Below are 21,901 nucleotides of genomic sequence, written 5' to 3' on the forward strand. Positions count from 1 at the left end.
AAACATGTATCTCCAAAATACAGGACTAATCTCAATGATATAGGTAATACCTAGTTGAGTCAGTTGGTGGCGATAATGCGCCACATGGTTGCGACTCGCCATTGAAAGAAGAAGAAGAAGAAGAAGACTGGCCAACTTCCCTCATGTTGGCGGAGTAGATGTACAACACTGACAGACTTTATGCTTTATTTATATATATGTTTATTTATATATATACACTTTATATTTACTAGACGTGTGGTTGTCAATATTCAGACGTGTGGCCAGTGTTTTGTTTTGTTACCATGTTGTCGTACGAAGAGCTGATGAGCAGTCTGCAGGACTGTGTGATCAGCGACGATCGGGCACCTGAACGTGTCCGACGGACACTCGGGCTCGTTTTGGACAAACTGTCTGAATCCTCCAGGTTGGTGCCGAAATATCAGCATGCGGTGCGAGCACGTAGTGAAACTCTTTCTGTCCTGCAAACACTCTGTTATTCTTCACGTGGTTTTTTTAAACAAGGTGTGGTGGTAATGCCTGATCAATGATGCCTCCCTGTGCGCGAACAGGAGCGGTGTTAAGAGATGCAAGGAGCGCTGTCTGGAGGAGGCTGCGCAGCTGCTGAGGCAGATCTCCGAGGCTGAGCTCGGTGATTTGGGGGAGAGCCACCACCTCCTCGTCCGACTGCTCCTCTCCATGCAGCTGCAGATGGTCAACATCTCCACGGCCTGTCGCAAAGTGGACCAGGTCCGCCTTACTCTTTGCGCCTTCACTGTGCAACTCTCATGACAAAATGGCACTGATCACCGATCCCTTCATGTTTTCTCTGCAGATGCTGCAACATTTGGCAAAGGTGGAGCGCCAACTGGTTTTTAGAGAAACCCATTGCTGTTTGCAGTCCATGGTCCACCATGACCAGGTACAGAGCTCTCCCTTCTCTTGTGTTTCCCATGAATGATTTGCTTAAAGGAGCTGCAGATTGACTTTTACATGTCTTTGTGTTTAGATATTGTCATTTGAGGATCTACAGAGAGGTAAGTGCTGGCTACAAATGATGTGTTTCTACAGTATGTCTCTGTTTTCACATGTAAGTTACGATCAACTTGTTTCTTGTTTTTAGCCTGTATGTTCCTGGAAGACAGCGCTGTTGGCCGTGAGGCGTGGCGAGAGTCATGCCTGCCCTTGCTGAATAAACTGTCAGAGTTATTTCCCGTCGCATTGCAACAAGAATCACTCAGAGATGGACCACAGTGTTACATTGCTGTCAAGGTACACAGAGAGAGCAGCGCGCTTCGTCTGTCACAGTCATCGCAGATGTGATGTGCAATCTTTGTCACTGACCCGAGAACTGGGATCTTTGCAGTTGTGCTTGCAGATATTTCAGCTGCTGTCCAGCGAAGTGGCTCCACTCGTGTGGGACGAGGCGCACAGCAGCTCGGCGGTGCAGAAGATCCTGCAGGCTCTTATGGACATAATACTTGGACAGGTTAGTCATTTCACCAAAGACACGTGTCTGTTTAGTTGTTACCTTTATTTAACCGGTTTATTTTTTAATCAGTCAGTGTCTTGTCTCGCAGTGCTGCAACAGGGACACTCGTCTTTTGGCAGGCACTGCCGTGGCCATGCTGATCAACACAGCATCAGAGAGCAGAGCTGGAGGAGCTGCTGCCTGGGCTCTGCTACAGGTCTCAGACCCAGGTAAGGTAATCACCAATACTTGACCAACCTGACAAACATGAGCTCATCAAATTGAATTATTTGACCCAGGTCAAAATGCGTCAAAATCCACATACATTTAGCCTTTGCATCCCATTTCACACTAGAGTGTGGTTGTCTGCGTTTACAGAGTAGCTGTTATTCCTTTTTATTTCTCAGAGCCCTGGCTGCTTTCTGTTGGTGCTCTTCAGATACAGTGCACCAGTACAGGAAGGGACGGAGTGGCGCGGCTGGCTGTGAGCAGGGGCCTCCTGACCTGCTGTCGACCTCACATCTTGCTCAGTTCACACATGGATGGCACGGAAGTAAATCTATCTAAAGCTCTCATACATCAAAAACACGTTTCACTTTTGTTCTGCTATCTCTCTCTCTCGTGACCAAATCCAGAATTTCCTACTTTTCAGGAGTGTTTACTGTTGAAAGGTTTGTTTCCCCTGGTTTTCGCTCTGTGTGAGGAGAAGCTGGATTGCCACTACTTTGCCTTCGAGGGTGAGTAGGTTGTATATTAACGTGCCCTAAATGCTGATATCATTTGTTTATATAAGTCATGTCATTGCAGTGTTAACACTATGGCTGAAGAAGGTTAAAGAATGTCTGGCTGATATCTGGAAGATGACAGGCGACTGCCTTCTGTCTGACAACAGCAGCCTTCAGCAACAGCTCATTCACATTATCTGGACCAATGCAGAAAGCCCAGTGAGTCGAACTAACATCATATTATTGCAATTCCAAAACATAAAAATACGAGGACATGTGACAGGCAAACTCCAGAAAATGTCGGGCCCCTATTTTCTGGACATTTTCCAAAGTTCATGCCTGAAAACGGCTGTAGACATATATTCAATACCACCTACACAGTAACAGGAATATTCTGAAAGTCTCATCCAAGTATCCATAAACAACATAATGGATCTCATGTTAGCTTCTTTCATAATTTATAAAAATCGTACTTTCGGGATTGCTCATTGAAATCTGACTTACTCTGCATTGGCAGGTGGAAGGTGTGTCAGAATTTGTGCGCAGTGCCACCTGTCTGCTGCTGGACATCTATGACATGGACTGTGAGCAGTTCTGTGACACGAAGAAGACTCTGTATTTTACTTTACTTCAACGAACTATCGAACTACCTTGGGAAGCCAAAGCCAAATATCCTCGCCTTTGTGCCCTACTGCCATATCTGGGTACTGACATGGTGAGGATGAAAAGTGTTATTACAGAGGAAATGATGCCATGATGTTGTCAGTAGTGGCCATGAAGACTTTGTTGCATGTTTCTTTAATCACCAGGTGCTGGATCAATATGCTGAAATACCCAGTCATCTCCTGAAGTGCTTGTCGACCAATCACCTCTCACCATGTGGATCAGAGCTTTACAAGTGTCTGGTCCAGCAGCAGAGGAAAGAGCTATGTGATGGTTCCCTAAAGTCTGATTCACACACTGAGCTGGATCTGGCCGAGCAGTGGTCAAAGCGTTGGCGGCCCGTCCTTCTCAAGGCGCTGACGTCTGACGTGACTCTTCTACAGACCAACAGCTCAACACACTTGTTACCCTGCACCTTTCAAGTCTTCCCCGCTGCCGTGGATCATCTGCTGGCCTCGCTGGACCTGTTCGCCCCCGGTCACCTCCACGCCTGGGCCTGCATCATGAGCTCCTATCGAGCCACGACCGGAGGCTCTCCCTGGGCTCTGCAGGGAAACTCAACCCTTGAAACCCTCCAGCTAGCTCTAGGATCTGCGGATGACAAAGTCCGCCTCGCCGCTCTCAGCCTTCTCTGCTGCAGCCGAAAGACCAACGACACCCCGACTGCAAAGGAGATGACATTAATGAGGTTCTTTATCCCTCAGAACCTAAACTGTGAGTCCTCGTCTTTTCGCCAGCATTTTCAGGCTGGAGTGAAGAGGTTTCTGGTTCGTGTCAGAGACGCCTGCTTGGCATGTGTCAGAGGGCAGAAGAGCAAAAAGAAAGAAGGCCACTCAGAGGAGGCACTGGATGTACTGCAGCAGGGAATAGGTGAGATAATTGACAGCTGTTTTTTTTTACAGCCATGACAAAAGACTGAGCTACCGTCCACACTAATATGTGTATCATACTGAATTTTTGTACTTTCTTTTAAATTTAATGTTACTGCTGTTATTAATGAGTTTCAGATGTTATAGCTTTGTGGTACATCTGCTGGTGACACACTGTTGAATACTGAATCAAATACTAATAATTGGATCAAACATAAGGGTATTCCGCAGGGACTAAAATGATGAATTATGTAATATGTCAATCCTTTGCCTATTGTCTGTTGATTGAAACCCTTTTTTTCTCATCGTTTAGGGTTTGTGGAATGGTTGGACCAACTTCCATACAGCTATCTGGCACCAGGACACAGTTATCAGAGGAAGAAGACTGCGCTGCTGCTGCTCTCTGCAGTGCTGGAAACCTGCACAGACACATGGAGCCCTGACAGAAGGAAGGGACAACCTCCAGGTCGGTTTATCACACCAGTGATTGGAAACAGTTTGGTAAAAATGCCCAAAACACATGTTTTCCAAACATTCCAATGTGGTGCTAGTATTTGGTTCTGTGCCTACCCATCTCACCTTTTACATTGTTTTATATTAATTTGTCTTGGGATTTTTAATGAGCCCCATGAAATCGTTGCAGCGGATATGGGGCCTCTCATTGACTGCGCCAGACAAAGAGGACAGTGGGATTTCTTCTGCAGGACAAAACAGCTGGTCCTTATCAGCTGTTTAGAAGATTCAACAAATGAGGTAGAGCTGCTCCACCTCAGCTCATATTTCGTCTATATATTGTTCAAAGATAGAATATATTTAGGTCGTGGGTTTCTTTTCTTTTGCAGATCCGGGAGCTCTCGGCTGGGTTACTGTTGAGATTTTTCCCACCCAGTTTTCCAGATGATATCGCTGCAGTGCTGCGCATGCGAACCAAACAGCTCCTGTGCAGCCCTCGTGTGCAAGAGGCTCAGATGGGAGCGCTGATGATGAAGGTCCTCCTTCTGAAGTAAGACCTGTCTCCTGCATACCCATGTTCATAATTATTAAGTCTGCTTTAGTTGCAAAGGATCTGCAGTTATCAGCTGTTCTGTCTGTAGGTCACAACACTCGCCCGAAGAGAGCGATGTCGCTGTCAGCAGTGGAAGTAACCTCATGGCCCCCCGCATGGTCACATTCCTGGTGAAGGAGCTGGAGGAGCACTATCTGACAGCGAAAGCTGAAATGATGCTGGCTGCCAGGACCAAGCCCATACATGGTGACACATAAGTCATACTTTTTCACTACTTTAAAAGTATTCAAAGTATACAAAGTCAAGCACATCAAAACTTGAGATGCACCAAGTAATGGACAGAAAACTAGAAGACAAGAAATATTTGCACTTCATTACCTCCCAGGTTACGTTTCGGGCACAGGCCCTTCTTCAGACAAATTACAAAGCAGCCCGAGACATGACTTGGTAGGTAATTAATAAGTCTGTGCGAGCATCAACTGTTGTGCGGACATTTCTTCTCTTCAAATTCTTTAAATCTTCATGTCGTGAATTATGTTCCAGGTGTCGTAAGTGCCTTTCAGAGGTGTTTGGTTGAGGCAGCCAGCAGCGTCCATGACATACTTGACCAAAGACTGACTGTCGAGGTGCTGGTTCTGCTGGAGAACATCTCTCTACTGCTGCTGGGTGTTCTGTACGGAGACCAGGAGGCTTGTGCCACTGAAAATGGTAATGGGGGTGAAAAATCTGTATTCTGTTTGAGGAGGAGTGATGTTTAACTACAGTCACACTCTGAACTAGCCATATTTGGAATGGAAACGTAGGTACCCGTGTACTTCTAGCAGAAGGCTCCGAAACTGCTGACGGTGCAGATGCAAGGCCTACCTGGGGATTAAAGTCCCTCCACTTTCTTTGTCCGGAAGTGTCCGCCTCCCGAGTCCAGTGTCTGCTCATGAACCAGCCTCGGCTTGCTGAATGTTTGCTGCCTATTTTAGTAAATCTATTGAATTGTACTTGTACTTGGTTACTCTTATTTTGAGTTATTGCAATCTTAGTTTTTACAGTGAACAGTCAGAAGTTGCGGACCAGCTCAAGAATCAACCAGCCAATGGACAAACTCCAATATGAGTTACCTGCAGAAACAATAGTGACACAGGGATGAAGCACATCTCATTTTCAAATTGATTTTATGACTCCACACAGGAAATCACTCTCTTCTGTCTTAGATGCACCCCCGTCTTTTTGTGATATGGGAAATGCCATCAGCTCCCTGATAGGCCAAACATCTGGAGAGGATGGAGAGGAGTGTGTCCTGCTGTCTGAGGAGCACAGCCTCGTTCTCACCTGCTGCTGGGTCTCACTCAAGGTAAAACACAAACCCCAATCATAATCTGGTCTCTAAACATTCAGGAAGATAGCTAAAACCTGACATTTTAGGTCAGCATATTATTGCCGCTTGTGCATTTTGTCTCACTATTACTGAATTTCATGTTTTCTTATTAGGAAATTGGAATCTTTTTAGGTTCTCTGGTGGAGAAAATTCTCAATGAATTCAAACCCAGCAAGCGCCTTCTAGAAAAAGAGGATCTCATCAGAGCATCAAAAGTCTTCAAGAATATTCTCCTCAAATGCCGTCACTGGGTAAGTTTTATGAATTAATGTAGAGGCAGAAACTCCCCAAAACATCTGTCCATGTTCCTTTTTGAGAAAACATATTTCTCCTCACCAGGGGGCAGTAGAGGGATGCTGTATAGGCTTCACCAAGTTCTGTGCAGCTCTGTTGAGCAGCAATGATCCAGAGTTTAGGGATATTCCAGCCTATATGCTGAAACAAGTGAGTAGAGAACTACGCTTGCATGATTATTATTCTTTTTTCATTCATAAATGGAGACGCTCGACTTTCTCTGCTTTCTCTCGATAGGGGTTGCTGGTTGTGCAGTGCCCTCGTTCTACATCGGTGACCCGGCGGGCTGCAGGGTTGCCTATGCTCATCCTGTGTGTCGTGTCAGCAGAGGAGGCCAGTAAAGCAAGGCCACTGTTAGCCCACAGTATGCAAACCTTACTGGCGACAGCCAAAATGCCTCTGCCTGAAAACTGGGACCAAACATTGGACTTGCCACAGGTTTGTAGACACAAAAAGCAAGATTGTGGATATTGGTCTTCATAACCAGATGTGGTCACCGCCCTTATTGTCCCTTTCACTTGCAGGTGTGTGCTGTTCACACTCTGCAGGCCCTCGTGCGTGGCGCGGGTCTCGGAGTAGCCGTCCTTCAGTTTGCTCCTGCTGTAGCCATGTTGTCCCTCACTCTGCTCAGTTCTCCCTGCTGGGCCATGAGGAACGCTGCACTTCAGCTTTACAGTAGGAAAAGAGCACATTTAAGACCTTTACACATTAGCATAAGGAGTTATTGATCAATCTGTTCAGTTTTTTCTTGATTATTTGTTTAATTGTTTTCTCTCCCAAAAATGACTACCCATCGAAATTTCCCAAAGCTAAACTAACTTTTTCAAACAGTATGTTTTGTTTGACTGATCTAAACCCAAACACTCACGTATTATTCCTTCATATATTCAGTTGTCATAGAGGACAAAGAAATCCAACAAACCCCCTTTTAGCAGCTGAAACCAAGTGTCTGCAATTTTTGCTGATGTCTGAAGGACTTTAATCAATTCATGGGTTTTCAGTATAGTTTTTTCTGTCTTTCGATTGATCTATTTATCGACTTTCACGTTCAGCCCTAATCAACACCTGAGTCATGTAAAATCCCGTTTCCAGGTTCTCTGTGCTCACGAATGCTCGGCCAGCGGCCCAGCTGTGACGAAAGTGGCCCTACCCAGCATGGCTTGTCCCCCGCTGCCTTCTTCTTCCACTACCCTGCGCTCCAGCCCTTCCTCCTCGGAGAGCTGAGAGGGGCAGCGCTCGACCTGCAGGCTCGACCGGATGAGGCCAGGCTACACCTCCAGCCTTCGCTCTACCCTGTCCTCACTCTGTTAGCCCAACTCCAGCCTGGTGTCCAAGACTCAACAGAGTGATTACTGTTTACTTATTACTTCACACTTTATTCATGTCAACTACTATGAATTCTTTATAGTAAGGATTTTATTTCAGGCCAGAATTATGTTTTTTTTTATTCCAATCAAATATGAGACCAGTGTTTTCAACAATTTCCTCATCTTTACCAGCGAAAGGAAACAGCCTTTTCTTTGCCTTAATGTTGTGACTGAGGACCACTGGTTAAAGGACACTCTGCTTTTCTTTCTTTTCAGATCTCTGTCAGACTTCCAGCTTCCTTTACTCGAACTCTCTGCCAGTCCCATTTACAGTGTGCGAGTGATGGCCTGTAAAGCTTTGGTTGCCATGACTCCCCCCTCAGAGTACATGAACATCCTCGTCGAACTGACGACTCAGCTGCCCGGTCCACGGGAGCGCTGCTGTCACAACCGGCTCCACGGACAGCTGCTGCAGATAAAAGCTATTCTAGGGAGAGCTCTGTGCAACGACAGGTGAGACTTAAAAGACTTCAAACACTTTCAGGCTTTTTAAAATCCAGGTCATTCATTCATTCATTCATTCATTCATCAGACAGTCAGGCTTTTGAAGTCCTGCTGTGTTGCTGTTTTCGCAGTGCCCCTTCATCTGCCCTGTCGGAGGTGCTGAGCAAGGTGGGTGCGTCGCTGTGGCTGGTGACCCAAGCTCAACGCTGCCCCCTAGTGAGAGCGGTCTACCTTGGAGTGGCAGACTTGCTGAGAAGATTCTTCTGTGAGACTTACCTGTCTAAGCTCCATGACGTACTCACGCGTGACCTCCAAACACCTCAGACAGGGCTTCAGGTGTGCTATTTATACACGTATGCAAGCACATCTGTTAATACTGTCACTTAATTCCAGGATTTTTCACTTTATTTCTGTCTATTCTGTCTCTCTATTTTAATTCCTTTTACACACACACACACACATAAATATATATATATATATATATATATATATCTGAGTCCGAGCCCGGCTCAGAAGTGATCTGGAGACATTTACATGTCACGAGTCTTAAAGAACCTGAACAGCTCTTAAACATAAGTGCTGGGTTCATGCATGAACACAACATTTGCTGCCACAATTCAAGCAGTTTAGGTTATTTTCTCATGGAATCATATGTTGCAGTGTTGGTAAGTGAGCGGAGCTCAGTTGGAAAAATCATGCTGTTACTTATTCATGTGCACCGGTTAAGTTTTAGCAGCAAACACAATAGCAGAGGTAGATTAGCTGATTATTAAAGGATTCAAAATCATTTGACATCAAGAGTCATTCTCTTTGTAATTTATACAGAATTATACACTCTCCTAATACAGATCCCAAAGACTTAAACAATTTGAACAATGATGCAAACGTCGCTAGCCAATAATTGGTCTTTGAAATAAATTTAGAATTCTATCACCATATGTTTGTTTTCCCCCGGATCCATAGGAACAGTAAGTGTGTCGCTCCAGTCTTATTATAAAACACTGTCAGTTCAGAGGATCACTGCTGCTTCTAGAGAAAGGAAAAATGATGTGACAGCACATTTACTATTCACTGTTCTATCAGATATGACAGACGTGTTACCGATACATCAGGGGAAAACATTAGCTTCAATACAATGCTCAGCCAGCATAACGTCTCTCTATTCACTGCACACGCACACACACACACACACACACACACACACACACACACACACACACACACACACACACACACACGCACACACACACGCACAAATGCCCCAGCATATATGTTTTCTGAAGCTTTATCTGTGTCATCTCCACAGGTTGGTTTGTCATCCTTCCATCAACAAGCCATCCACTTTCTATGTGCAGATGTTGAGTGGGCATGCCAAATCTGGAACGGCTTCTCTGCAGCGAGCCCTGATCTGAAGCTCTCTCTGCTTACGTGGGCGGCGGACAGGCAGGGTTTGCTGCAGACCAGTTTGAAAGAAGTGATCCAGAGGGAGTTGCAGGTGAGTTGAAAGAAAGAAGACACACTTTGCAAAAAACAGTGAAACAGTTTTCTGTATAATGACAATATGTGGAAATTGAGGAAACAAATATGAGGCTGAAATCTGGCTGGAGATCTCATTTACCCTTTTACTTAAAAACGATTGTAAACTTTTATATCCAAGAGACTTTAGTACAGTGAACCTCAGGATATATTGGCTGTGTAGAAGAATGTAGGTCATTTTTTTATAAACTCGACAGTGTGGGACATTATCTATTCTAGACCACCCAGTTTTGCCTTCCGATGTAAATCCTGTTTAGTGTTGAACTTACTTTCTCTCTCTCTAAAATTAGTTAGATAAGATCTGATGCTGCATATCTACAGACAGTAGGTTAAGATAGGGACCACTGTTCATGTTGCCAAGACATTTGTTTCACATGTTTAAACTTATTACATCATTTATTTAGACTACAGCTTCCTATCTTCATGAATCTAATTTAGATTTGCTATAATCACTCACTCACTCACTCACTCACACAGGGGTGAAAACAATACCCTGCTGCAAGTTATATAATATTTAAAATATAAATGTGATTGGGAAGCACAATTGATCTTTTTTTGATGCTCTGTTCTCTCCAGTCCAACCTGAGGGAGGCATTGCTGAGCCACAGTGTGGAGTACCGCAGGACTTACCTCACAGCCCTGGGAGCAGTGTTGGCTGCAGATTGTTCTACTTTGCTCCAGCGTCGTCCTCAGACGGCCCCACTGCAGGAGCCAGTTATGCCTGAGTGTCTGGATTTATTGCTTGGGGACCTGGAGGACCAGCGAGGTGGGCCAGAGGGTCTGTCCCAGTCTCTGTGTGCCGCTAGTCTGCTGCTTTCCCAGTGGTCAGACTCCAGGTTTTTACACTGTTTATTTTTTTAAACTCTTTTCTTACTTGATTGTAGTCACATACTGAAACACTCCTTCCTGCAGCTCTGACTTTCTTCTCATTCTTATGGAATTTAGTCGAAAGATTGCCATGCTCCTGCGCTGGTGTAGCATCTTGGAATGCCATCGGTGCCCAGACGCCCCCGAGGTGCTCAGGATGGCGTGTGCCGACGCTCTGTGCGTGGCTGGAGTTCCCCTGATGAGCCACATCCCGAGAGAACGCGGCACTCTGCCTGCCATCATGTTGAGGTATGGCAAAAGTATAGCGTATAGAATTGCGTTGTCTATTAAGTGATACTTGATGGAACAGAAATTCTAAATGCTGAATCTTTCTGCTTTAGGTTGATCAACACAGCCCTTTACTTGCTGCAGGACCAAAGCCAGCAGGTGAGAACAAAAGCAGGATGTTTCACATCCATGCTGAGCCACGCAAGGCGAGGAGAAAGCCAGGGGAGCGTGTATGTAATGCAGGTCAACCAGGCTGTGCCGCTGCTGCTGGACCTGCTGCTGGAGGAATGCTTCGACACTCCTGGCACACTGGAGGCGCTGCTGTGTCACCTGCCTCAGTCTGACCTCAGATGTGTGCTGAGAGAGGCCTCCGAGACGGGGTATGTTGGCCACCTTGCTGCATCGGTAAACTACAATGAAATGGGTGTCACTCTCATTATTCCTCTCTTATTCAGGGGTTCCAGTTTGTATGAGCAGGATGAGGCCAATGTGTTTGCAGAGCCGTCTGTGATGTCAGCCCACGTGCTGCCTCACCTGCTGCGGTTGGCTGACAAAAGCTCTCAATCTTCTGCCTTGGCACAGAGCCTGCGAGCATGGGCAGAGCAGAGTGCTGCTCAGGTGTCAGACAGCCTTGCAGTGTGCAGAGACCTACAACCAGGTACTGCATTCACGGTGTCAGTGTGGATGTAAGAACATGTTATATAAATGTATAAATAATGTGTTTCCTGTGTTACAATGCGATTATTTGCTCTCTCCCAAGCGGAGGCGTTGACCCCGGCCTGGCTGGCTCTCCTCATGGAACCCCGTTTCCACAGCACCCTGTGTAGCCTGTTCACCAAGGCGGCCTTCCTCCTGCAACTGTTGAAAACATCCAACGATGCACAAAGCCTCTGCGATCCTTCTGTCCTGCACACGAGTTTACAGGAAGTTTTGAGTCGGCTCAGTCGAAACGGTGTCCACTTTCCCTCCGCTCTAACAGCTGCTCTGGCTGGAGGGCTGCCACTGTGACAGAATGAGTGAAGCCCTTTGGCCGGTGTGGCCCTGGATAAAATGACTGCAGCTCATGACATCTACATGTGCGGCTTCAGTCTTGAATGAGTCCTGCAAGTGCTGATGCTGCAGCACTCTAGTACTTGGTTTGGCTGACTGAGTTATGCAAGAGATGAGGCCAGTTGTTTCCATCTTCATATCACCTACGCTGAGAAGAGACCCAATGAGCTTCATGTGTCGTGCATTAGGACAGTGAAGCCAAACAGCTGTTCCGCATAACCTCTGGGGTTTTGCTTCAATGCTCAGAGTTTAAAATACTACATTTAATGGAGCTTTATTCATTTTTATTTTTATTTTTTTTTATGCAGAAGTACAGCCACTAGAATATCCCCAGGTCTGTCTTTATGATCCCCACCACCCCAAGCTTTATGCTCATTCTTACCCCAAGAGCAGTGCTCCTCTCCTCTGTTGCTGTAAGTTGTTTGCCATGTCTCAGCGGCGGCGGCAGCAGCAGCAGGGCTCACACTGACGCAGTGATGTCATGTAACAGCATCTGGAGAAATGGGCTGCTTGGTGCCCAGCAGGGGAATATGGTTCATGGTCTAATGCTCCATTAGAGGCCTTCTGCCTGGATAAGTGTCCATTTTCCAACCACACGAGGCCTGAAGATGATTGACTGGATCTGATAGAGAGCTGGCGGGTTGCTCCGCAACAGACGGCACACTCGGCCAGTCTGACATCACCAGATAAACCTCCTGCTTCTGTTTGAGGTGGGTGGCTCTCGGTACTGGATAAACACTGACATGGAAGAGATTGCACATGCAATGATTTGTCACGTTGGACATTTAATTAAATGTACATGGAAGTCTTTATAGTTGTATCCTCACTGTAACTTTGATTTCCTTGGGATATGACTATTGTTAGTGATAATTAAAGCATCTGAATAATGTATTAACAACCCGGTTATCAATATCTGACTGTAAACCAACAGTTTTTTACTGTTTTACTTTAATATGCACACAAGATACCTCTATTTCAGCTAAGATGTCCACTGTATATGCCTGAAGCATTGTGCCTGCGCGCATGTAGGCTATGCAACAGCTGTGACATCAAGCTCATTGATGATTCATATACATTTAGCTTATGAGGTGTATTTGCCAAAATGACTAACTGGTGTGTAGAGGCTCTATAAGGTGAACATGAGCTTCAAAAGGAAGCCACGGGTGGTTCATGTCATGAACACAACACAGAGGAATAAGGATAGAACAAGGTCATATTGAATAATGAAAATTGGGAAGCAAAACCGAAATGTGTCAACATTTTTGTTCCAAAGTTTGAATTATTTCCCTCTGAATCACACCTACAGAATGCATTATTTGATTTAAAAAATGTTGACAGACAAAATCAAAAGTAAGTTTTGGTTTCATAGATTCATAATCAGTTTGAGACGAAGCTCCACAGCACAGACTCTTTCAAACAAATGGGTCTTGAACTTTGCTCTACTTAAAGATGAAAAACCTGTTGCTTCTGCTCTTGAGAGCTTGTGGAAAGCTGGGTAAAAAACTGTAAAATGACCCCTCTGGCTTAATAAGAGCTGAGTGAGAGAATCTCTGGATCCACAGTACGTTCTGCTAATTAACTATGGCCACAGGGAAAAAGGCCCAGGAGGTACAACCACTTTTATGACGTGTGTGTGTGTGTGTGTGTGTGTGTGTGTGTGTGTGTGTGTGTGTGTGTGTGTGTGTGTGTGTGTGTGTGTGTGTGTGTGTGTGTGTGTGTGTGTGTGTGTGTGTGTGTGTGTGTGTGTGTGTGTGTGTGTGTGTGTGAGAGAGAGTGAGAGTTCGCACAGACGTGTTTTTCCACTGATGGATCCAAACAACAGTACAATGGCAAGACTTTTTTTATTCTACAAATGGAATCCCTATAAAAAAATTGTTGATTAAATGCATTTGTAAATTTTCTTTTTGATTTTTCAAAAACCTTAAACAATAAAATATGCTAATATTGATAATTATTCTGCAAAAGTGTTTTTCTTTCATATGGTCAGATCTGTTTTCACCCAGATAAGCATACTGCACACACACACAGACACACACACACACACACACAATAAAGCACTGTATGTATTGGGGCGTGGATACATAGTGATTGACAGCCAGTACTGTTCAATCAGTGCATGGTTGCAGGTTTGAGTGGACAAGCTCTGTCAGAAACGACCCACGATCCTCAACGACCAAATATGGTTACTTCTGGTTCCAAAGAACCAAGATGGCCCCGGCCTAAATGCTAAAATCATGGCTTCAAAGCAGTAGTTCACAAACCAATGAGTGACGTCAGGGCGGGTCGCCACTTGGTTGGCAAACAATTCACTTTTTACAGTGCACAACACACCATCTTATTTATCTTTATTTTTGATGAAATGGGCCCTTAAAAGGTATTGTTTTTTTCAGTCCCCATGCACTGACATGCTAGTCTGCTGTCATATGATTTCCCCTAGTGCATGCTGGGAGAGGCTGTAACCCTGAATGAGTGCGAGCAGTGTGCTGGAGAGTGCCAGACAGATGCTGTGTGTTTGCTCTAGTAATTGCCTGAAAACCTGGGGCAGGCATCTATTTGAAAAGTGGCCCAGTGAACATTGACTGAGTCATGTGTTGGCTGCCCTGTTCACCCATCAGCAAACAATGACACAGGGCGTCCCTACTTTGAGTCTACTCAGCCGATCTTTATCAGCCCTCTGTAGAGCCCACAACCGACCAAGAGCAGCACCAGAAAACACAGGGAGGCCTCACGGCCGAGGAGACGGGGAGTCTGGTTCAGGATAGACGCAGCAAGCACTTGGAGCCAGATAAGACTCTGCTGTCTTGGACGAGGATTAGAAGTGGAAAGTAGTTACCAGGGGTATTTTTTTAAAAATGAAAATGGAAAAGCAGAGCATGCTATTAATAGACAACCACAAAAAAATTTAATAAGTTTGGAAATATACGGAAGGGGGGGGGGGTGCGAGAATGGAGTCACCATAACCTTGTTTTTTCTAATCTTAAACAAAAATGTGAATGAACTCTGGTGACTTTCTAGGCTGACTGTTTATCTTCACAAGGCTGGAGTGTTTTTCATCTGATGCTAGCTCTCTCTCTCTCTCTCTGTGTGTGTGTGTGTGTGTGTGTGTGTGTGTGTGTCCAGGTCTAATGGAGTGAGGACATTTTGGCTCCTCGCTTTTCTCTCACACCTTCAACGGGTCGTTGTTTGGGGGTTGAGACTGTGGGGTTAGGGTCCGAATCGGGTGAGGAGGGTTGGGCAAGAGCTTGTGTGAGAGCCGGTGAGCTTTAGGACCCGGGGCTCCGCTGTGCAGGCGGCAGCCCCTCCTCCCTCAGAGGGCTGTTTACGCAGAAATCTGCTCCGACAAAAACAAGGTCCGCGAGAAGAGCAGTGCGACTGGAGCGCGTCCAGCAAGGCTCCTCAGACAGTTTGAACAGGGCTCGTCTCTCTTTATATATCTATATCTATATATATATTTTTAAATTGAATTGATCGGTCCTTTTCAATGCGCGCCATGTTGTCGGTGAGTTCCGCCCGTCAACTGTGCAAAGTGTTTGTGTCCCTGCACGTTGTTCTGAGTCTGGCGGCGGCGGCGAGCAGCGCGTCGAGTGGAAATAGAAAAGGTAAAGAAAAAAAGAAGAAGACCTATATAATAATAATAATCATAATTATTACTTTATATCTGATTTCGCGGTCGCTCATGTCCATGCGGTGTTGTTGTTCCCAGACTGTACTCCGGCCGACGGGGCCGAGTACCGGGGGGCGCAGGGGCGCAGCTCCTCGGGTCGGACCTGTCTGAAGTGGACCAGCTCCTCCAGAGACTACGACGTGACCACGCACCCCGACTCTCAGACAGGTGAACCACGTCGCTTGGTGTTGGCCGCTGTGTGCAGGGTGGAATCATGCTCTGCATTCAGTCCAGAGACTTGACAGGAGAAATGAACTCAGCCGCAGTATTGCAAACAACCACATCTCAAAAGGAGGCTCCTTTTGAGATGTGGTTGTTTGCAATAATGCGGCTTGGCACAGGACTGCAAGTGATCTTACCAACATGTCAAGCAGTACACACAGGAGTGATATTCACAGCACACACTTCAGATGCCCTACCACTGATTTGTGTGTTTACAGGTTTTTTTTTTTTTTGAATACAGCAGCTTCTGTTTCCTCTCTTTGTGCTCACAGCAGCCGCCTGTTCATTGCAGTGTGATGAAGTAGTGTTAATGATTAATGAGTCCAGGGCTTTACCCACACTGCAGGGACGGACAGGCAGGCAGGCAGAGACCGGCCTGTGTTTCCATGAGGCATCGGTAACAGTCGAGCCGTTTCCCCCTGTAGGTGTTGGAGATCACAATTACTGCAGAAACCCAGACTCCGCTCAGAGGCCGTGGTGCTACATTGCTGGACCGGACGGGACGGTGCAGAGACAGTTCTGCGCAATTGACATGTGCAAAGGTTGGTAAACAATTGCACTTCACAACAATGTGTGTCTCAGTAGGAACACGGCCAGAACCCTGGCTTCAAAAGTAAATTTACATATTCCAGATTAATGGAAAAAAAACAACAACACTGAAATGGCAGCTTCTCTCCCTGAATACCCTGAGAAGTCGTGTATACTCTGCCCCCCTTTGTTTCCTCTTTGTTTCCGAAGCCAGCCCAAGTCACACAACAACAAAAGCCCTGCAGTCACATGTCAGAAAGTTCAGTCTCTTTAAAAAAAAAAAGTCCACGCCCTGAAACAGCTCATTGGCAGAGAGGAACCGTCTTCCCTTGGAGACAGCAGCTCACTGGCTGCCTGAATTTATGACTTCATGCCATTTAACTGCGGCACAGTTGGTAAACATCAACTTGTACAGTATGAGGGAAATGGACGACGAGTTTAAGAGCAGATGTTGAGATCTGCAGCTGAACTCCTGAAAGAGTCGAGCATACAGAGCCTGTTCATGTCGACTCGTATGATAAACGCCTGTGCACGTCAACACTACTAAGTTGTGTGGCCCAACAACCTATTGAGAGCAGTGTGAGGGCGTTCGTCCTGCTGCTGAGAACATGTTTGCGTCAGTGGTAATGTCATTGGACCAACAGTAATTGGAAACCATAAGGTCTCTAGATGATGCACTTCTAGTCAAATAAAATAAGAAATTACGTTGACTGATTTGTAATATTATTATTGCATTAAGTTTCACACTAACAATAAAACAACAGTAGGACAGCACAGATAAAGATAAGTCAGATTAAGCACCAAAGAATGAATACTCCCAATGTTATCTGGTGTTAAAATGTTTGAGAGGTGTTTAATACAATGTGATATCGATTTATGCTGTGAAAAAAAGGAAATTTGCTCAATAATCAGTTGATTAACTGTTAATAATAAAATAATTGAAATACGCAATCTTTCGGGCTGATTCAAAAAATGTCTATAACAGACCAATAAAGATTTTTTTAAATAGTCATAAAAATCCAAAAATAAAGCAGCCATAAAGCTAATTGTGTAACCCACATTTGTCTGCTACACCATGCCACTATACAGCTTAGGGGTACAAAGGTATATATATATATATATATATATATATATATATATATATATATACTGGCCTACTTAATATTCCTTATTTGGCATAATCTGTGTTATCAAATTTGCTATTCATGGTTACAGTTCTGGAGGAGTATCCTGCAGGGGATGAATGAGGTGGACTAGAGAGTCCTCGTTGAACAACGTTGTTCAATGCCGTCATTTTTTATTTGTGTCTTTTAGAACTAGCCTCTACTGTGCCAGCGGCGTCCGAACCCCTCGACCCGACAGGAACCAGCCCCTCCAGTCCCTCCAGTCCCCCCAGTCCCTCCCCAGAGACCTTTCAGCCAGCCAAGTCAGGATCTTCTCAGGGGGAAGTTGCTGCTGTGCAGCCAGTGATGGGAATCAGCCAGCGAGTGCACACAGCGTCCAAAAAGAAAAAGGACCATGGCACGCTCGGTATGTGTATATGATACTGTATGCTTGGAGGTCCACACTAACCTGCAGTTTGACTTATTATAATTGCTGCATGAACGCAATATATTTGTGATGCTTTTGAAGGTTCAGTTTTATTTTTTTAACCTTTTGTGTCCTTTTTGTTTTTCAGGCTACGTCATCGGCATTCTCATGATGGCGGTTATAATCCTCCTCGGAGTAGGCATCACATTTGGCTACTTCTATAAGAGGTCAGTATCTACATCAGTAATCATTTGAGACCCAGGATTGTTGTGAAGGAGGACCCAGTATAGAGCAGCTATTTATTCAGGCATGTTTCCAGGACATCATCAATATCACAGTAACTGTGACACAAAGATCAAATATGATGCTGCGCCATTCTTGTGTTTCTCATTCCAACGGCACATGTAGAAATGTTGATAACTTTGAGCTGTGCAGGACAATGGCCAGTATGTTTATTTAATCACATAACAACCTGCATATTTATAGTCTGTTGAGTTTAGGGCATCAGCTGTTCCACAACAATGCTCTCTGTTTTTTCCAGTTGCATGTAATGCAGTCGTTTTAATGCCCTTAAGCACAACAACCACAACAAAACACGGGGAGGAACATGGCAGGAAGTGAAGCGCCTTCAGTCTATTTTGAGCGTTCTACGTTTATGTTCTTGAAAGAGAAGCGTGTGGAGGAAGGGTTGAATGGGACGGAGAACACAGGAACGATCCTGTATAGTTTGACAGTTAACTAGCTCCAGGAAGTTTCTGGTCCTGCCAGTTGTAATTCTTACACTTGTTGATGTGTGAGGTTTATAGCTGCTCTCAGACGTGCGTGAGGGGCTGTATGTGAGAACGCAAATGACTGCAAATGTTGCTCCGGACATTTTTCATAACTTTTCCTGCCAGCCCCCTCGTGAAATTTCCCGGAAGCAGGAAAATCTCTGGTCGCTCCACCTCACCTCGCCTGAATGTTCTGGAAATGTTCTTTGCTCCTGTGAACGTGTCTGACTCGGACAAACTCTTCAAATGTGAACGGCAAAGTCCAGAAAATGTCTGGACCCGATTTTATACGAACACTTCAATAACAGTCCATGTCTGAAAACAGAAACTGTTTTTACATCTTTATGCTAAGCTAAGCTGACTACCATCTGGTTCTTTACTACACACCGTACTGCCATGAAAGCCCTTTTTTATTCTTCTTCAAGCTCGGAAAAACAAATCAAACTAAAAACGAACCACGCCTTTGTCCAAAGAGTTGGTGGTGATATACGGTGTGAGAGTTTGAGTTGAACAACGTGCTGCACTGAAACAGGTTGGCAGAAAAGTGTTTTCGAGTCCAACAGCATATATTTGCGTGTCTTGGCCACAGATCAGTAGAAAGCGGCCTCGTGCTGCTTCCCATCAGCGTTGCCTTGGAGCAGATAAACTCCTCGCCAGCTCCTCAGTTCCCTTCTCCCCTTCCACCATCTGTCCCTCGACCATGTCCCAGACCAGGCTCTTGTTATAACAGGCTCTGTTATCTACATATACAGTATGTTATCAGAAGCTCCTTATCATGAATATTTAGCTTGGGTGGCCCTCAAACAACAGTGCTGAACACAGTATCAGCTACAAGACTACTTAAGTCGCTATTTATATTTTACTACCTCCAAAATAAATTGGGACTCGGATTTCTTCATGAGACATTTGACCTTTAGCTCCGGAATAATATAAGCATCTATGATAAAGATGACTTAACGCATAGGATCACATGACTACTTGTGTGAGTGTGTGGAGTTGCTCATGTCGAACACATTATTTTCACCCTCAGTGCTACAGAGCATTTTAGCTGTTTTCCGCTCATCGTTTTGGTTTTCTGGTCCACAACTCCCCTCTCCCATAATATCATTTTTGGCAGATTTCAGTGGAAAATCTCTGATAAACCGTCTATGCACTGCATTGCATTGAAGCATTAAGCAGCTAAAGAGCAGAATATTTCCTTCAGGAGTTGGTAGAGACCAGGACTGAGTTAACTTAAAACAGTAAAAATGTGATTACATTGTATCAAGTCTTTTGTTCACAGCTTGTTTTCCTCTGGTTTTGTGTTGGGGTTTAGGGGTCGGGACTTAAAGAAGCAGCATGACCAGCGAGTGTATGAGCGCGAGATGCAGAGGATCACCCTGCCCCTGTCGGCCTTCTCCAACCCCACCTGTGAGCTGGTTGATGAGAACACCATCGTCATCACAGCGGAGCAGGAGTCGACCCCGGTCCAGGAGGGTGTGGAGGGCGGTGACCCCCTCATGGGCCCGCAAGCCGGTACCCCCGGAGCATGAGCAGGCGTCTAGTCCAGACGGGACTGTGATATATTTTTCTGGACCAAAGCACTCCCATCTCCCAATTTCCCCTTTCTGCCTCCCTGAGTTACTTCTGTTTTGTAAAAAAAAAGGGGGGGAAAGGGAGGAGTGTTCGCTCCAAAGACTTAAACTGAATGCTGTGTCCTTTGTGTTCCCCTCCCTTGGGTTCTATTCATCTGAGGCACAAGAAAGACAAGACTGGACACTGTCTTAACATCTAGGAGCCATCAAGGTGAATCTGTTGTTCATGAAAAGTCTTAAATATTCATATTTGAAGTGCTTGATGGCCAAGAAGATAAGGTTATGGGCTGCCCCCGTAAATAACAGTATGAATACAGAGTATAATATCTAGTCAAATGACGTTGAGGAGTTTTGATAATGATGCTTGGTGTGGAGGGGGAAGTATGTTTCCAAGTGGAGATGGTGCTCTCCACAGGAGGTGTGGTTACATGGTGAATATATGGTGTATTTTCATTTGTATTGACCCATTGGCTGTGTTGAGGGACACGCGTACAAAAAAAAAGGTGTAAAGACTGGTCGTCTTAGACACACTGATGATAGTCATCCTATCCTGAGACAGGATGAGGAATCACGAGGTAAAACAGACCCAGTAAAGATGAGGGACGGCCTTCACCTTGGAAATTGCCTTAGCATGATACTTCTGAATGTATTTCTTATCTTTTACCAGATTATTGTTTTTTCTGTTTGTACTTGAGTGACAGGTCCACGCTGTTACAAAGCCTGACAGCGGTCATTGGCAGACATGATAGAGGACGTTCCCTTTTCGTCCACAGGTTAAGGAGTGACAGGAAATTCTGAGAGCTCTCAGGAAGCATGAGAGACAGTAGTTAGTCCTCAGGACGAAATAGCACTGCCACAACACAGATAGACAAGAAAAGATCCGACGAGGAAAAGAAAGCCTCAAATATGGTCTTTGCAGAGCAGGACTGTGTGTGTGTTTGAGTGTGTATGTACAGTATGTGTGTCCTGAATAAGCCTGTTGCGTAGAATTTGCTACGGACATTTGAGTTATGCACTTGATGCTTCATGGTAGAGACGGGGATGGAGTAGAACAGAAGAAGTCCAAAGTTTGGTGGCGTTCCTTTCAAAAAAATGAATGCATGAACATGGTTCCCTGTTGCATGTTTGTATATGAGGGAAACTTTTTGCATCTTAAAAAGTAGTACAACTCCTTGAAGGAGACATTTAGAGAACCTGAAAAACCTGCCTGAAAACAGAAATCATCTTATACTGGAGATGTCGGTTCGTTGATGCACATGATGCACTGTTACTCCCTTGTTTTGTTGCCAGATCGATCACTCCCATCACTCCCGATGATCTTGTTTTGTGAATATTGCTGGTATCACATCACTGGTTGTCTTTGCTGCTCCATTATATCTGTGTCTTCGCTGGCCATGATTTATTTTCTCCTTGTTTTCTTCTCAATTTCCCAATGCAGTGTTGGAATTAAGTGCTTGTATTTGTATGGATGCAGATTTTCACTGATGAGACTGAAATAAAAACATCAAACACAGACAACGTGGAGTAATGTCATCTGTGTATCTAGAAAGACAAGACCACCAGTAGAACAACATAACACCGCAGGAATTCTAGGATTGTTACAAGACTCCTGTTATCCAAGGTTTGGTCACAGCAGGGGACTTTCTTTGCACCAGCTCCCTCTGTTGGCAATTCTCAAACACATGACTTTAGTCATCGGAGTCGCCGAGAGAGCAGATAAAGAGAACAACACAAGAAGCACAAGT

At 45.1% G+C, this 21,901-nt stretch overlaps 2 protein-coding genes across 4 annotated transcripts; both read left to right on the forward strand.

Moving 5' to 3' along the window:
• Positions 1–115: 115 nt before the first annotated feature.
• si:ch211-225b11.4 (thyroid adenoma-associated protein homolog) lies at positions 116–12,759 on the forward strand. 3 transcript variants are annotated; one of them, XM_035639828.2, is made up of 31 exons: positions 116–406; positions 552–729; positions 815–901; positions 989–1,016; positions 1,103–1,251; positions 1,346–1,468; positions 1,560–1,680; positions 1,858–2,003; positions 2,103–2,187; positions 2,258–2,394; positions 2,693–2,890; positions 2,985–3,708; positions 4,021–4,173; positions 4,351–4,460; positions 4,550–4,710; positions 4,802–4,959; positions 5,257–5,421; positions 5,919–6,058; positions 6,196–6,333; positions 6,422–6,526; positions 6,614–6,814; positions 6,901–7,051; positions 7,469–7,721; positions 7,960–8,196; positions 8,319–8,523; positions 9,494–9,682; positions 10,300–10,559; positions 10,669–10,839; positions 10,932–11,198; positions 11,274–11,476; positions 11,579–12,759. In XM_035639828.2, exons 1-31 carry the CDS (start codon positions 285–287, stop codon positions 11,824–11,826), a joined length of 5,613 nt encoding a protein of 1,870 aa, XP_035495721.2. In that variant the 5' UTR covers positions 116–284; the 3' UTR covers positions 11,827–12,759. The 3 variants fall into 3 exon arrangements, with proteins under 3 accessions (XP_035495721.2, XP_035495722.2, XP_035495723.2); XM_035639829.2 differs by having other exon boundaries at positions 10,300–10,547; XM_035639830.2 differs by lacking the exons at positions 116–406; positions 552–729; positions 815–901; ... (1 more) ...; positions 1,103–1,251; positions 1,346–1,468 and having other exon boundaries at positions 1,561–1,680; positions 1,890–2,003.
• Positions 12,760–14,797: 2,038 nt separating this feature from the next.
• pik3ip1 (phosphoinositide-3-kinase interacting protein 1) lies at positions 14,798–21,674 on the forward strand. The gene is made up of 6 exons (XM_035638922.2): positions 14,798–15,467; positions 15,572–15,700; positions 16,180–16,296; positions 17,597–17,812; positions 17,961–18,039; positions 19,898–21,674. Exons 1-6 carry the CDS (start codon positions 15,350–15,352, stop codon positions 20,112–20,114), a joined length of 876 nt encoding a protein of 291 aa, XP_035494815.2. The 5' UTR covers positions 14,798–15,349; the 3' UTR covers positions 20,115–21,674.
• The last annotated feature ends 227 nt before the right edge of the window (positions 21,675–21,901 follow it).

The sequence above is a fragment of the Scophthalmus maximus genome, chromosome 19 (genome assembly GCF_022379125.1).
Source record: "Scophthalmus maximus strain ysfricsl-2021 chromosome 19, ASM2237912v1, whole genome shotgun sequence".
Taxonomy (NCBI): domain Eukaryota; kingdom Metazoa; phylum Chordata; class Actinopteri; order Pleuronectiformes; family Scophthalmidae; genus Scophthalmus; species Scophthalmus maximus.

Coding starts and splice junctions, on each gene's coding strand:
- si:ch211-225b11.4 (XM_035639828.2), top strand. CDS start 285: ATGTTGTCGTACGAAGAGCTGATGAGCAGTCTGCAGGACTGTGTGATC. Junction 4,711..4,801: donor ATGAAGGTCCTCCTTCTGAA/GTAAGACCTGTC, acceptor TTCTGTCTGTAG/GTCACAACACTCGCCCGAAG. Junction 6,527..6,613: donor CAGCCTATATGCTGAAACAA/GTGAGTAGAGAA, acceptor TTCTCTCGATAG/GGGTTGCTGGTTGTGCAGTG.
- pik3ip1 (XM_035638922.2), top strand. CDS start 15,350: ATGCGCGCCATGTTGTCGGTGAGTTCCGCCCGTCAACTGTGCAAAGTG. Junction 16,297..17,596: donor CGCAATTGACATGTGCAAAG/GTTGGTAAACAA, acceptor TGTGTCTTTTAG/AACTAGCCTCTACTGTGCCA. Junction 17,813..17,960: donor AAAGGACCATGGCACGCTCG/GTATGTGTATAT, acceptor TTTGTTTTTCAG/GCTACGTCATCGGCATTCTC.